Genomic DNA, 16,053 nt, shown 5'->3' with positions numbered 1-16,053 from the left:
GTATATAAATTCTTCACAGTATGACACTGACACACCCACAGCGGATTTAACCAATCAGGTTTTGTAATTTCCTCTACGCCCAGCGGTTTTAAACGCATCATGACGTCACGGTAAACCTCGCCCCCTCAAGTGTGACGCCGCATGGTGTTGCGTTCGTTGACTTCACCCAGCCTCAGCTTTTCTGGCTCCAGGTGTTTTACTGAAAGTGTCGTTTTTTTTTATAAGACTTTATTCTTGCCATTCAAGGAGAAAATTTGGAGGCAGTAAAGGTAAGGAATGTGTTTATTTCCTAATTGTTTGTTACTCAAACTGTAAATAAATTATTGTGGATTGAATTGTAACAATAATAGTTGCAGTTTATTCAACCAAGTAGTGATTTTACGTATACTTCACTGAATCCACCCTTGTGTAGCTATCATTTAATTTGGGCGTTCGCTGCTTTTCAACGTTCAAACTAGCCGAGTGCAAGAAAAATTGGTCAATGTTTTTTTTCCTTCTTTTTTTTTTTTTTTTTTTAATCTGCGGTGAAGCTACGATTTACGATACTTTCACGAGTACGTGAAGACGACCTACGTCCACCCGGTGGTGCTGTGTTATTGAGAGGTCATACATTTCGTAGAAACACCGAAAACAAGCCAGGTAAGTGTCAACTGCTGACTAAACGCACATATTGCGTTTATTAAAGTCACAATACGATTAAGTAACCGTTTACCCGACTCACTATTAGTCCGTTGCAACACAAAATGACACGGCATCACTGCAGCTAGCTTGTAAGCTGCTCTAGCTAGTTGTATGGTTCGACGTTATTCGGGTTATTTATGGTTTATTTTGACGGTTTGGCAGCTGTATACTCTCCTGTGTAGAGATAGTCGATGATGGTAGAGGACTGGGTGTGTGTTTTAACGTCCTGGTTTTGGTGTCCGTGGTCAGCGGTGTGTCGAAGTACCGGTATCATGTCGTGACTTCCACAAACACACCCCATTTCTTCCATCAACCTCATACAATATGACTCATGTAGTTTAGCTCTTAGTGTGGGCGACTCACCAGTCAGCCATTGAAAGGTTTTACTTCAGGATTTAACTCTCTTTTTAATTTACTATGGGTCTCTGTTAGTGCTTGGTAGGCTCGCACAATATTTTAGAGCTCATCATAATCGCGGTAATCGATCTGTGGAATATACACATCGCCAACATACCGCAAAGCATGCTTCACCTACATTAAATGTAGGTTGCTCCTCCAGCTAGTTTCATTTGGCCCGTAACGTACTTAAAAAATATTTAATTGTTTGTTTACTTGTGTTTTTACTCCCACTTTCTCCCAGCATGGCAGCATAGCACTATGTAGAAACAATGAGACGATAATTGGTTGGACCCATGGTTCTTAAACTGTAGTACGAGCTTCCTCTGGTGGAACTTTGAGCAAAATCAAAAATAGTGTTCTACTGTATAAACCAGGTTATGTGATCAGAGTGCAGCTGAGGAGTTTATTTTGACCAGAGAGCATGGAAAGTGAAACGAATTACAAATAATAAATTAACCTCAGTTAGAGTCAACTTATCTCTAGCTCCATCTTAGTCAGAAGTATGTGAGGATGATGAGCGGTAATTTGTTTGTTTACTTGTGTTTTTACTCCCATTTTCTCCCAGCATGGCAGCATAGCACTATGTAGAAACAATGAGACGATAATTGGTTGGACCCATGGTTCTTAAACTGTAGTACGAGCTTCCTCTGGTGGTACTTTGAGCAAAATCAAAAATATTGTTCTACTGTATAAACCAGGTTATGTGATCAGAGTGCAGCTGAGGAGTTTATTTTGACCAGAGAGCATAGAAAGTGAAACGAATTACAAATAATAAATTAACCTCAGTTAGAGTCAACTTATCTCTTGCTCCATCTTAGTCAGAAGTATGTGAGGATGATGAGCGGTAATTTAACCTTGGTGATAATGCTGTTAATTCAAGAGCTCAATATTTTCCCGCGTGGTACTTGAAATAAAAAGTTTGATAACCACTGGGTTAGATGAATTGACTTTCTGCTGCCAAAGCAGAAAACCCCTCTTATTGTAGTAAAAAGACATATTTGAACTACAGTTTAGAAACATTGACTGGGTAAACATTCAGGTGGTTTTGTTGTTAAGTAAATTGTGCAGCAAACGAGCAAGAGCGAAAAATAAACAATTTCTAAGACTTAGTTTTGGAGGCTGGTGTCTCTTAAGTTAATAGGGAGCATTCAGTGGTGAAAGTGAAAGTGAATAATGATATTTTAAATAATGATATTTTCAAATATCTGATGCTTTATTTCGAATAATGCATCAGATATTTCAAACTTGTCACAGATGGCTTTATTAGCAGAGGAAAGGAATTATTTGATGATAGTTGATAATAAATCAAAAGGTTTGGAATGATTATTATTGTGAATTCCAATAGATAAGAAAAAGATTAACTGGGTGTGATCAAAGGTACAGTTGGCAGGACTAGGGTTGTCTATGGTCCTTTTGTTAAATATGTTGCAAGGAAACCTTATCTGTTTGTTTTTGAACAAATGCAATAAGACATGAAAAGGTAAATAATGGATGTTTTCAATTGAGATTATGCTATAAAATTACCTAATAAATTGCCCCTTATTGGAGTCTTTTTTGCCTGTAAGTGGTTTTATGTTTCACAGATTAAAAAAAAAATCCAATTCAAAGAGTTTGAATATGTTTGAGATAAACCTTCTGGTTAGTGAAAGGTTACTCCTGAAGAGCCAAGACTTTGTCAAGACAATAGTAAATAGAACAGCATCGGAAGGTGATGAACCTGTACAACAAGTCTGTCTGGGGGTTGTCTAGGTGTCAATTATGTGTATTTCTTCTGAATTTGATGCTGTTAAGGGGTAGGGGTGATGGCTTTGCCTAATTACAACTCTGTACTGCAGCAGAGCTCATAATGGAGCAGAAGTGGGAGCTTAGTTGAGTGTTTTGGTAGGCCTCCTCAAATGCTGTTATGAAAGATCTAGTTTGAATATTAATAGCATTCTTTCTGTTATCAATTAAAAGAAGGAAAGATGTCTGAAGAGCTGTCCAGCAACATAAACATCCAGGAGCCACGATGGGACCAAGGCACTTTCATGGGACGCGCCAAGCACTTCTTCATGGTCACAGATCCCAGAACCGTCCTGCTGTCTTCTCAGACTCTGGAGGAGGCCAGAGTGATCGTACAGGACTACAGGTGAGCTGCTTTTAGACGCTTGAAGTCCAGACGTTCTGCAGAGAATGTTTGAAGTTTATATATATATATCAGTTAATAATTATGGTTTCTTCATGGTTTATGAAGAAACTGTAAGGAAATATTATTTTTCCAGGAACAAAACTCGGTCTTTGTCTATTGGGCAATTAAATGCACCTGACTCCGACTCCTAGACTCTGTCTTCTCTCTATTTCTTCTTTCCATTCTTTTTTTCACCTGCCCTTCCTCTCCTTTCTCGCTTCTCTCCCACCCCAACACAAGTCAGTCTCTGGCAGAGAATTCTTCCTGTTTAAAGGGAGTTTTTTTTTTCTCTCTCTCTGCTGTTGCCAAGTGTTTGCTCATGGTGTACATGTTGGGTTTTTCTATAATAATTTTAAGGTCTTAACCTTACCATGTAAAGTTTTATATAATTCATTTTTAATATAGTATATATCATCATCTCTATTGTTGTTTTTCTGTTCTTAGTTGGAGTAGCTGTAACAAAACCCAAAGGGGATGTATAGAGTATTTCTGATTCAGATGTCTTGAAACAAAAGACTCAATCAGGCCTCTGTTTTGACCTTTTCAGAGCTGGGATTGTGAAGCCTGGTCTGACAGAGGATGCGCTGTGGAGGGCCAAGTACATCTATGACTCCGCCTTCCACCCCGACACTGGAGAGAAGATGTTTGTGATTGGGCGGATGTCTGCTCAGGTGCCAATGAACATGACCATCACTGGCTGCATGCTCACCTTCTATAGGTACAGAACATCCTTTTGTGTATCCTCAATGGATACAAACAAGATTTAAGAAAATTAAAATATATAAATAGAAATCTGTCATCAAAATGTTGAATAAGTATGATGCAGTTTCCATGTGATTGTAAATGTAGCCTTATTAGAGAAACTAGAGATTTTAATCACTGCACCAAGTGAAAGTCCTTCATCAAATCTCTGGAGATGTTTTAGCATCTTTGTCACATTCTCTTCAGCTGCTTTTTGACAAATCTGTGATTATTTAACAGGGTTTTTTTTTAGCTGGCATTCAAAAGACTTGCCCTAATAATATATTTTTTCACACAATAGTTACAGGTATACCTTCTTTTGTTGTATAAGATTTTAGTGTGGTGTTTTAAAAACCAGTCCAGCTAATCTGTTTGTTTTCAGCTACACTTGAAGTCCCAAGAAGACAGTTTTGAATGATGTAACAGTTTAGTGATCTTGCATATGGGCGGAGACTCTTCTCTTGCGGTGTATTCTGCAGCTCAACAACCAAGTATCTCATTCTTTATCTTAAGCATTCCGAGGGCAGTCAAAACTAAACTGCTGGATTAAGATTACATTACATTACATTACATGTCATTTAGCAGACGCTTTTATCCAAAGCGACTTACAAAGATACTAGTCTGTAGTGTTATGTGTACTGCATCATTAGGTTATTTTTGATAGAACTGCTTCAGTCCTCACTTCCCTTCAGACACGTTTGCTCCCTTGTGTTTGCAGGACTACTCCAGCAGTGGTGTTCTGGCAGTGGGTTAACCAGTCTTTCAACGCTGTTGTCAACTACACCAACCGCAGTGGAGATGCCCCCATCACCGTGAAGTAGGGAGGACTTCTCACCTCACTTCCACTCTAGATCATTCCTGTCCTACCTCTAAACTAGTGTCTGTAAGGAAGCTGTGGGAGCAGCTGTCCTCTCCCCTTCCCTCACAGTGGTATTACGTTCCAATGTTAAGCATGTTCAGCCCCATGTGACCCTGATTTCAGGTCAACCTGCATTTGCATACTCTTTTTTTTTTTTTCAGTCTGTCATTAAGCGTTTTGTCATTAAGAGTTTTGTATTCAGGACACGCAAATGCATATTCATACGTCAAAGAGATGGTTCAAGTATGGTTGTATGAGGTATTGACACATTAGCAACAGAGTGCAGCGCCGGTGATTTCTGTTCAGTCAGGGCCCTTGACATTTGCTCGCACTGAGGTTACCGTCAGGGACAGAAGGAAGAACAGTTTTTAGCTTCGATCTGAAAAAACAAATATTACACCTGTCCACCTTACAAATATGTTTGATATTGGATAGCCTTTTCCTGCTGGAAATTTAAACTTTTAAAACACTTCCTTCCCACACAAGTCCATAGAGAAAATTTTACACACCAGAGATGTTAATCCACTGCTGCCTCCATTAGTAAGATCAGATGTGTTATTTTTTGAATTTAGTGTTTGAAATCCTTTGTTCAAATGTACCCACATAAACATAACACTACATTAACTCTCTTATGACCATCATGATATTGCAGCGTGGATTTATTCTGGTTTCATGACTGTAGGATTTTCAAAAAATGTTCAATGAGTGAGGGCTTTTGCCCCTTTTTCCAGGAGAACTTTCGCTTTCGATATTACTCAGTTCTGAGAACTGAGACTGGACGGTCGTCCCGTGAGGGTCCAAAGCTCTATTTCTCCGCTTTCTGGTAGTTTTTGAATTGTGTAGATATCACCAGATATCAGATATCACAAACGGTCTAGAAGTTATGTTAATGAGAAGTACACATCCCAAATCCTGGCAGCGACAGGCTGGTCACAGAAGGGTTAAACTTATTAAACAAAACAGCAGTTAACCTGCAAGCTAAAAATTATGATTTTTTTCCTCTATAAACTTGGGTTTGGGATAGTGAACTTAAATTTTGAAGTTTGTCAAATTGTGTGATCAACTGGAAGAAATATTCTTAAGACATCAAAAAACTTGAGCAGGTGTACAATTGATGTAGTTGTTCAGTCACGATCATTTTTTTAATTCTCTCCCTGCTGGCAGCCATGTAGTCAGTGAGTGACACGATGGTGTGAACAATTCCTTGTACAAACACACTGAAACTATCCCTTTAAGCATGTAATTGAATGTTACGATCAGTCACTTCTTCTGCTTTGTTGTGTATTAAATGTTGATTTAGCTTTGGATTTTTATACATGGCATGAATTTACACCGTTATTTTATGTATTATGTTACTTTAGTGCAGTGGTTCTCTATTATTTTCTGTCATGCCCCCCCAGAGGACAGAATTGTCCTCTGGGGGGGCATGAAATACTATTGAAATACCCCATTGAAATACTATTGAGAACCTGATCATTTTTATTTATTTATCTGTATAAACCACTGTATGAGTTGTCCTGCCCTGCCTCTCACACACCCCCGACACCTCACCGGCCTGCCCCACTATTTGAGAAGTACTGCTTTAGTGTCACTGACAAACTGCCAACTGCGCTGCTCGTGTGCTGTGGCATTCGATAGCCGTTTTATGATGTGTGAAAAAATCAAAACAGGATGCGGGTTATTAATGTGTGACGTGTCTGTTTCCTCACAGCCAGCTCGGCGCAGCTTACGTCAGTGCTACTACTGGAGCTGTCGTCACTGCCTTGGGACTCAAGACTCTAGCTAAGGTAATGCCTGTGGCTTCAGTTAAACAGATTAAGCGTCTTCACTGCATTTATGTTGATGATGCATTTTGATACAGATTTTTGAAAGTGTTTCTCACTTCTTCATGTTTGCAGCGACTCCCTCCAATCGTCAGCCGGTTTGTCCCCTTTGCTGCTGTCGCCGCTGCTAACTGTATCAATATTCCCTTCATGAGACAGAGGTGAGAGCTCCAACGTCAAAGCTTATGACATCTGTGTTGTTCTCTCTGACATCTTCACGTGACCTTTGCTTTCCTTCTGGCAGGGAGTTGAAGTTCGGTATTCCTGTGACTGATGAGAATGGAAACAGGTTAGGAGAGTCACCTAATGCTGCCCGGCAGGCCATCATGCAGGTGGTGGTGTCAAGGATCGGCATGGCAGTACCAGCAATGGGTAATTTCAAGTTATTGACTGGTTTGGTAAAGGTCCAGTGTGGCAAAAATGAAGGATTAAATAATTCTACCTTGGAATGAGCCTTTATATATTTATATCAGGAGCCAGGTCAGCTCTACAGAGACTGTTATTTTGGACCATGTTTTTACAGTTGCACAAAATAGAGAAACTAAGCATCTTTCTAGTTTTGATGTTAACTGAAGGCTACATAGGTTCTACAACACACTTTGGAAGGTTGAGGTGAGGGATATTCAGCTGCCACATGTAACTTCACTAATAACTGTTGCTATATTTTACACAGTGTAACTTCTTTAAAGCAGGTGCAGTTGATGTTTTTATGATAACAATCTACTTCTCCACTCGTCTTTACAAATCCTTTCTGGCCACATCATCCTAGCTCAGTCTTTGTCATCAACATCGTCCCCAAATTTTACAAAGGTAATGGTGCAGTGTGTAAGAATTTATGGTGAGACGACACAGCGCAATAAACAAAGGTTTCCTCCCCACACTTCCTCCTATTCCCAAGTGCTTCAGGGAACTACAGTGGCCCTCATATAGCAGAAAGGACATGAACACTTTTTCACAACTGCCTCCACTCTCTGTCTCTCTACTATTTCCTCCTTTCTTAGTTTATATGGACAGAACTTTGTTGAAATTCCTGCTTCAAAGTCAAAGTACATACAAAAGGTTTATTCTCAGACTACAAAAACAAACACTTATTTTAAAGCAGTTGCACAGTTATTATACTAATGTATCTCTTGTATATTAATTTTTTTTTAGCATTAAACCAACTTTATGTTACGCTCTGGACCTTTTTAAACAAGATCACTATTGAAACTAATCGTCTGACTCGTTCGAAATGTTCAGCAGTTGATGGCATGAGAGGTGAAAGAAAATGGAGGAAAATATAAGGGAGTAAACACAACAATATAAATATGAGATTAAAACATATACAAGAACATTATAAGAAGAAATAGGAATTCACTATAAGGATAAACACCACAGCTATTCAGAGCATGAGGTATACAATATCAGAATGCAATATAAATACTTCTATTAATAATAATACATTTTCTACCTCCATTTCCAATTTTCCTTTTCACTTCTGTTCATGAAACCAGACCTTACAGGATTCATTGTTTATGTTGTTGCTTTCTCTTCCAGCCATTCCTCCTGTCATCATGGACGCTCTGGAGAAGAGAGCTTTCATGAAGGTAAACAAGTTGCATATTTGACTGTCACTTGACTGGGGTAGGATTTACTGGTTGCACTGCTGTTTTGTGAGCCAAGTGAAAAATGAGTTTTGCCACATTCCACATGTTAACACCCAGCTGTTTGTCTGTTTTCTTCTCTTGTAGCGGTTTCCTATTCTCAATGCTCCGGTCCAGGTGTCACTCGTCGGACTGTGGTGAGTTAATTGCACTAGCATTTTTCAGGAGCATTGAGCTGAAAGGGCCTGAGGTTGTTCACGTGACTTTCTGAACCAGTAACATCCAATGAAATGTTGCTCTTATTGTGTTATTTCCAGCCTGGTGTTTGCAACTCCTCTGTGCTGCGCCCTGTTCCCGCAGAAAAGGTACTGGCAGCTTCTTCCACACCACTCTGGTGTCACATCCGTAAACCGAAGCTGCAGATTTAATAATCTTCACTTGTTTCTTGGCAGCTCGATGAGTGTGAGCGGGCTTGAAGCAGATCTGCAGGAGAGGATACGACAAACCAGTCCCCACACCACCACCGTCTACTTCAACAAGGGCCTGTAGTTCCAGCCAAACACTCTTCCATGCACACACACACACACACACACACACAAGCACATTTTGGATGTGCTGTGGGCACAAGTGGGAGGACAATACAGAGTTTATTTATGCATTTTGTTTTGTTAATGTGTGTACTGGTGTAAGTTTGTTTTTTTCCTGTTTTTTGTAATGCATGGAGTGTAAGAGTAGATGGTAAAAGTTATTTGAGAAAGTGGAACGAGACACTTTGAGAGAAAACTTCCGTGACACTCCTTTAGAAATGAAAAAAACAACAACTTTTTGTTGTTTGCTGTCTCTGTTAGCCGTCTCGGCCGTACGGGTGGTAGTTGCAGATTTGTGTTTGACTTCCTCGTATATTGTACACATCCTACTAACTTATACTCCAGTTTAAAATGAAGAGCACTGCTTCCTAGTCACATATTATGCAATTGCATTTGAATGTAACTTGTAAGTTGTTTTGAAGATGGTGCAACTTTTTACCTTTCCAGTTCCTCCATCATCGTTAGCGTCACGTTGTTTTTTTGAAAAGTAGAAACTATTACACAAACTGGTTATGTGTTAGAATTGTAGCTAAAACTGAAGATATTCTAAATATTCCAAAACCTTGGAGAAGATGTTCCTCTTCTGTTGTTTTCTGCCTCGCCGTTATCCTTTGGCAGCATCTTGTTCGCTTCAGCTTTCCCTTAAGTGTACTTATGCCCCTCCATATTTTATAGACTTGGTGATGAGGTGTTAAGTACATGTGCTGAATGTGTAGGAATTGTAATAACAGAAGCTCGGGAAGCACAGACACAGGTACTGTTACAATCATAGAGGCGGAGACAGTTTGGTGTGGTGACGTCATTATCTTTAGTGGCATATTGATGAGTTGTTAGAATGTTTTAGGCGATGGTGGTGTCTGTTGGCTGGTTATTTGGTGGAGAGGAACATCCTGATTGATCAGACCACAGAGCAGATTTACTGCTCTGAAAATGTAACTCCCAATTCGTTGGGTTTAATGTCCACACTTGAAGGTTAAAGGAAGTCAACGCCGGTTTGGTTGTCGGACGGAGTTGGAGATCCTGGTGTAACAAGCAGCTCAATTCAAGCCATTGATGTTCCATCATACCAAATAAAAGTAGAAAATGTCTTTATCTAAAAGCTTAGTGCTTATATCCAGGTCGGAGCAATAGATACTTGTGTGCAATCTTTGTTGATGCTTCGTTTTAAAGTGGCCAATTTGAGCTCCTCTGTTCAAATTTATTTTTGTTAGATAGTAATGACGAGGGAGTATAAGCGCAGTCCTGTCGGTCAGTGTGATGTCAGAGTATAAGTATATTTTTCTTGCATATATAAATATATATATATATATACACAATATGACATGAAATGAAATGTATTGAGGGTTTTTAGAGATGTAAACTTGAAGACGTGTTTCTGTCGGCGAATCCACCAGATGGCCCCGTTTATGCATCGGAAGATAATGTCCGCTGCTTGTATAAGTGAGCACTCCTGTAGCTTCAGGGCTGACGAGCTCTCGAATTCGATTACTGAGCAAGAACACAGTCACAGATCACCAACTATGATTCTAGTGTTTGTGTGACACTGTGTTTTTTCCACATACTGAGAGAGATGAGATTGTCCGGGCTGAGCCTAGTACTTGAATTCAACTATTGTCAAGCAATTTACTGTCACTTGAGTTTCTGTTCCTGAAAGTCAAGGTCGAACAATCGTTCATTTAGTGTTACAGTGTTGCAGCACCTGCACAACAGGGACATCTTAATGAAGATGCTGCTTTACAGCCGCTTAAACGTGGGTGTGTCCTTCTGGTTTGTAAAGGGAAACCTAGGAAGGAGGACTGAAGTAGCTCAGTTTGAATGGAAGCCTATGAGGAAAAGTAGCCCCTACATCTCTCTTTAATCTCAATAGTCTCAATCACTAATTTCTGCTCTTTTTCAATAGAATATAATGTCAATTTTGTAAATGATGTTCCCATTTAAAGGCAAATAAGCACAAGTGTGATTGACAGCAGGTATTGTCCGATGGGTGACGTTTGTGAATTCCTCGCATAGTGTTTGTCAAATCACGAATCTCAAGGGAGTTTGTTTTGTCACCGGGACACAACGTCCATTTTTTACACGCAGTCTAATTTTTACAGGCACAAATGCACAACGATTGTCTCTTCACTCTTCATCAGCTGCTCTTCTCACACTTACCAGTCATATTTTCATGGAAAACACCCGAGCACCACAGCAGCAACCATCAATCACGTCCATGCAAACAGATGCTGGTCACTCTTTATGTGAGTCATTTACTGAGTCATGACCAGCATGCACTGCTGCTGGACACTGGTTCCGAGTGTTTTCCTACGGAGGGCAAACCTGCACTATTCAACGTTTTCTGTGCTGCTGTAGTGACTCGGTGGATTTGTGTTGCTCGTTAAATGGAGCTTTTTAAAAGAAAGTATATTGAATGTTGTAGTTGTTTATCTTGCTGGATAATGATCGATACTTGTCACTGCTAATTTAAAGTTTCTTTCTTTGTTTCTAACCAAATGGATCAGTCTTTTCTGCTGTTTTATTTTTTTTGTGCAGAAAATGTAGAACAAAACTGAATGGGTTCACTGAGCGTTTAATCACACACGGCCTGTGTCTGTGTTGTTTGATTGATCCAAAGATGAGACGGGTATGAATTGTACACAGTTGAAGGAAAGAGGAATGTGGCTTTTAAAACCTTTTTTTTGTTTCTTTTAGCTTTGTTGTGCGGACCTTTTTCCGGGCTTTTTCCCATTATACATGTTTTTGCTTTTACATCCTCAAAAAGCTTTGTCCTTATCAAAAAGTCAACAGATTGAAGATTAAATAAACCCCAGTACACATTTTAGACAGTGACCATAGAGTTTTGTTGCATCCTTGCACAAACATTCACTTGGAGTTGAGAACAAACAGATTATAATTTGGTGGTCAAATGTCACTGTGACCTCACAAATCACCTCACAAATCACATTTTTGCTGAGTGAATGCATTTCTTAAAAAGTCCTTGAGCGATTTGTTTCACATTTGGCACACATTTTAACGCAGTCACCTTTTTGAATCAGGTAACCATAGGTCATGGTGCTTTTGGCTTCTCAATCATGAAACGTATTTTAAAATTTGATTGTTCACGGTGTGAAATTAAACTTTTTAAATCGTTGCACAAAGAAAGCAAAGGTAAAAAGAAATAACCTTATATTTTACTCACTGTTTTTTCTTCATGTATATCCTTTAACTCCGTAGTGTTGGTTCAGTGTTTTGTTCCCCCTTTTGTTTTGTGTTGTGTTGATGTGAAAGGTGCAGAATTTCACTGAGAACAGTATAATAAAATGTGTAACATTCATGTCCAAGTATCACAATCCATTAATCTGTCATATTTTCTCAATTCATCATTTTGTTTGGTCCTTAAAATGTTGACCAGTGTTTCCCAAACCTCATAGTTACGTTTTAAAATGTCCCAATTTTGTCCAAACCAACCAAAATGATTCAGTTTGTTATTTAGATAGATAGATAGATACTTTATTCATCTCACAGAGAAATCATATCATTTAGAGCAAAAGAAACCAGAAAATACTCACATGTAAGAACATCTGCAAGACAAGACAATGTGATAAAACTAAGGTTAAACTGGGAACGTCATCTGTGCAGTTGAACAGACAGGACTGTCTGATGCATCTTAATCTGATAGGGAAGGCCTTCTTTTTTTAAGATGAGGATAACATTTTTCAGAGGACCTTGACTTTTCTTTTTTCAACAGACATGTTTGGACTCTTCTCCAGCTTCAGTTTTCTGCATGAAAATGTGTTCAGAATACAACTGTGTTTGGGAGCTTTTACTGTTAACAAAAGAGGTGAGTGGGTGCATATTTGAAATTGATGCACTATTGCACCTTCCATGAATGGATTTGATACATTTAAATTATTCAAATTGGACAAAGACGGACTCATTTTGTGCTAAAAGGAAATTTGCAGCCTAATTCTCAGGTCGAATGGAATAATTTAGAGAAAAATATTCTTGAAAAATATCATTTGAAATGTTTAATACAAAATTCATACCAGTAAAGACTGATCTTCTGCATCCCCAGAGATAAAGACCTTACATACTAGCACATTAATTCACCTGTTGTGTGACCTGTTGTAACACAGGTTAAATGGACTGAAAGAACCTAAACCATGTGGAGTAACGTGTAATACTAGTTTTAACTCTTAGGTTGGTCTGTGTGACCATCTTGTAATAGAAATACAATGATATTAAAACATAATGGACAACAAAATCAAATTAAATAAAAACAGGAGCGAGCGTGGTGAAGATATGGTGACGAGGTTTGTGTTTTTTTCATTTATTGCAGCAAATATTCGCATGTACAGGTACAAACAGTTGCTCTCTTGTGCACAAACACACATTAAATCAACACCTGCTTCAGGCAGCACAAATACTCCTCCAAAAGTACAACAACAGCTGGACTTTTGTGTGTTTGAGCATCAAACCTGATCCGCTCAGTGTTGAGTTTATAGTCAGGTTGTCATTATCACACAAACAGTCGTCTGCCATTGTTGGAGGTGTATTCACGCACCGTAGCAGGAGAAGCAAACAGGACGGTTATTGAAAATGCACTGACGTGAAATCAAGCTTCAAGTGAACCTAAATTTAACAGTCGATGTTCCTGCCTGTTTATGTTAATGCCCGTTTCAGATAAACTATAACTTCAAGGTGCAGAGGTAAAGAGGAACAACATTGCTTATTATTATTATTGTTGTTGTTTCACAGCTCTAACATACAATAAATTAATGTGATATTACAAAAAAAAAGACAAATGTAATGATAGTATCAGTATTTCAGTGACTCCACATTAGACCAAAACGGTTTATTTCAGTGGAACTATTTTCTTGACGGCGTCTATAACCTGAGCAGCGTCCACCTTATTCCCAAACTCCTTCTCGCGGTGCTCCAGGAGAATCCCCTGCAAAAACACAACATGCACAGAATATTTTGAGTCTTAATTTCATATTGTGAATTTGCGAGTTAATGTGCTGTTGCTGGTTGTTGCCACTGTGGTGCTGTGGTGTCATGAGAGGGGACTAAGAAAAGAAAAAGGAATATAATTGTTAATGTTTTGTTGATGTTGTGTTCAGACTGAACTACAGTTGTGAGCGTGTGTCTGGTTAATCCCTGCATCTACACCCACATCGCTAACAGTGTTTTAGTACAGGTGTAAACTGTGCTACCTGGTCTCCTGGTCCGATGACGTACACTCCTCCTAAGACAAAGCCCTCGCCGATCATGTTGCCCTGGTAACCGGACCTCCAGGCCCGCATGAAGTTCAGCCACACACCGAGGCGAACGAACCCGAGAGCTCCCATCTTCCTCGGCTGCGGACCGTAGAAGCATCTCTGAAATCACAGAAATAATAGGACAAATAGGATTAAAAGAAATGTATAATTATATGGGGGGGGGGGAGGGGATATTATATAATTATTATTATTACTAGACACAGACAGGGAAGTGTGAAAGTGGGTGGTGGAATCAAGCCATTTGTAATTTTTTGCTTTTTTGCTATTTAGGCACCGCTTACCTTTTCATCTATGTAAATGTCCCCAGCGAAGTGCGGTCTGAAGTCCTGGATCTCTGAGCCGATGTTCTCTTTCGTCACAGCGATCAGAGGGACCCCAAGCTCTTCCAGCTGGGGCTTCAGAGAGGACAGCTCAGTGGCCTCCTACAGAGAGGCAGACAGAAATGACACCATCAGGCGAGGGAATCACCAGAGCAAACATGGTACGATATCACGATATTTAAGTCACGATACTATCAAGATACGATATTATCACAATATTTAACTTGCAATACGATATCATGATATTTAACTCAAGATGCAATACTATTATGATATTCTCGCACAACAGCTCTAGTGAGAGTGAGCACTTGGCACCATCTAGTGGACTGAGGCGTCAATTGATATTTATATTTTTTTATGCTAATGCTCAAAAAGTTTGTTTTATCAAAAGCGATGTGACGCACACTCTCAGCCGAATACACAGCAATCATTTACTTTTCTAATCAGAAACATGCACAATCACCTCTCTGCACAAAAATCATCCAGGCCGTCGCACGGCCATGACCACAGCCCCGTTCTTCTCCCACAGGCTCTGTGCTTTGATGACCTTGTCATCTGCAGACAAAACAAGATTTTTACTGTTTCAAAAAATACATTCTCAAAACAATTTAATGATTGTTTTTATAAACTGTTTTTTTTCACTGGTGGGTTTGAGCTTGCTTACCTTCAGTCGTGGATCTCAGGTCAGCATCTCCCAGGTTCTCCAGCATCGCCTTGGCAGTTTTAGTGAGACACATATCAGTGTTGGCCAGGAAGATCCCAGTGAGTGCAGCTCCGATGGCACCAAGACCCAGGGACCAGATCCCCATCCCAAACAGCTCAAGTCCGGAGGAAATCACTGTGACACAAAAACCAACAACATGTACAGCTGAGACACGTACCACAATTCATGTGAACAACATAATCATAATGCAAAGGAGTTTTTTCTCCGTTTTTTCTGTTTTCTCTACTTAAAGTACAAAGGCATCATGAAAGACATGATGCCTTTGTACTTTAAGTAGATAAATTGATGCTAGGGCTGCAACTAACAATTATTTAAATAGTGTTTTCCAAACCTCCACAAACAAAACAGCCAAGAAATATCCACATTAAAGTTTAAAATGCTTGTATTTTACAAAAAACACTCAAAGTGATAATATAATCAAAGGCAATTTTGAAGAAAAACAGCAGTGGTTGAAAGGTTGAAAGGTTTGAATATCTTGAACACTTTAGAAGGAGTTAAAATGGCAGAGTAATAAAAAGAGGAATAAAGAATTCATATTAGAACATATACTGCACAGTAATCCCACTAATTAAATTATCCAAACAAAAAGAGCAGTTTGACGATGAATTTAAGGTACATTGGAACATTGATCGATTAGCTGTTGCAAACCTATCTGATTGCTATAGTGTTGGCAAAGCAGTTTTACTTTTATTTAAACTTTATTTTCCCAGGAAATCACTTAGAAAAACATGTTTTTGTGAGGCACTAATACAAAACATACATGCAGTACAAAACAGAATGTAAATCATACAGTGTTTAAACAGCTGCAATTTTATACCACAACACAAATTGAGTTATACTTTAAAGTATATTTTAAAGTGCACTGCAAATTATTCCATGAATGTGAGGCACAGTTCTTTCTATCGTAC

The 16,053-nt window shown here is 39.1% G+C and overlaps 2 protein-coding genes across 4 annotated transcripts in view; one reads left to right on the top strand and one right to left on the bottom strand.

Annotated features, from left to right (window-relative positions):
* Positions 1 to 235: 235 nt before the first annotated feature.
* sfxn3 (sideroflexin 3) lies at positions 236 to 9,751 on the top strand. 2 transcript variants are annotated; one of them, XM_058651960.1, is made up of 11 exons: positions 236 to 269; positions 3,037 to 3,208; positions 3,795 to 3,965; positions 4,707 to 4,805; positions 6,559 to 6,634; positions 6,746 to 6,831; positions 6,915 to 7,042; positions 8,207 to 8,256; positions 8,401 to 8,450; positions 8,571 to 8,618; positions 8,706 to 9,751. In XM_058651960.1, the coding sequence occupies exons 2-11, from the start codon at positions 3,045 to 3,047 to the stop codon at positions 8,800 to 8,802; spliced, it is 969 nt and encodes a 322-aa protein (XP_058507943.1). In that variant the 5' UTR covers positions 236 to 269; positions 3,037 to 3,044; the 3' UTR covers positions 8,803 to 9,751. The 2 variants fall into 2 exon arrangements, with proteins under 2 accessions (XP_058507943.1, XP_058507942.1); XM_058651959.1 differs by lacking the exon at positions 236 to 269 and adding an exon at positions 531 to 639.
* Positions 9,752 to 13,120: 3,369 nt separating this feature from the next.
* LOC131474438 (peroxiredoxin-like 2A) overlaps positions 13,121 to 16,053 on the bottom strand; it is a 4,463-nt gene continuing 1,530 nt past the window's right edge. For both annotated transcript variants that reach the window (XM_058652293.1, XM_058652292.1), the window contains exons 2-6: positions 15,086 to 15,259; positions 14,885 to 14,976; positions 14,383 to 14,523; positions 14,036 to 14,200; positions 13,121 to 13,770 (exon numbers count right to left, since the gene is read on the bottom strand). In XM_058652293.1, coding sequence (XP_058508276.1) covers positions 13,675 to 13,770; positions 14,036 to 14,200; positions 14,383 to 14,523; positions 14,885 to 14,976; positions 15,086 to 15,230 — 639 coding nt within the window. In that variant the 5' untranslated portion in view covers positions 15,231 to 15,259 and the 3' untranslated portion in view covers positions 13,121 to 13,674. The remainder of the gene's footprint in view (positions 13,771 to 14,035; positions 14,201 to 14,382; positions 14,524 to 14,884; positions 14,977 to 15,085; positions 15,260 to 16,053) is intronic.

The sequence above is a fragment of the Solea solea genome, chromosome 15, assembly GCF_958295425.1.
Source record: "Solea solea chromosome 15, fSolSol10.1, whole genome shotgun sequence".
Classification (NCBI taxonomy): domain Eukaryota; kingdom Metazoa; phylum Chordata; class Actinopteri; order Pleuronectiformes; family Soleidae; genus Solea; species Solea solea.
This window is presented reverse-complemented; position numbering and strand designations above follow the sequence as displayed.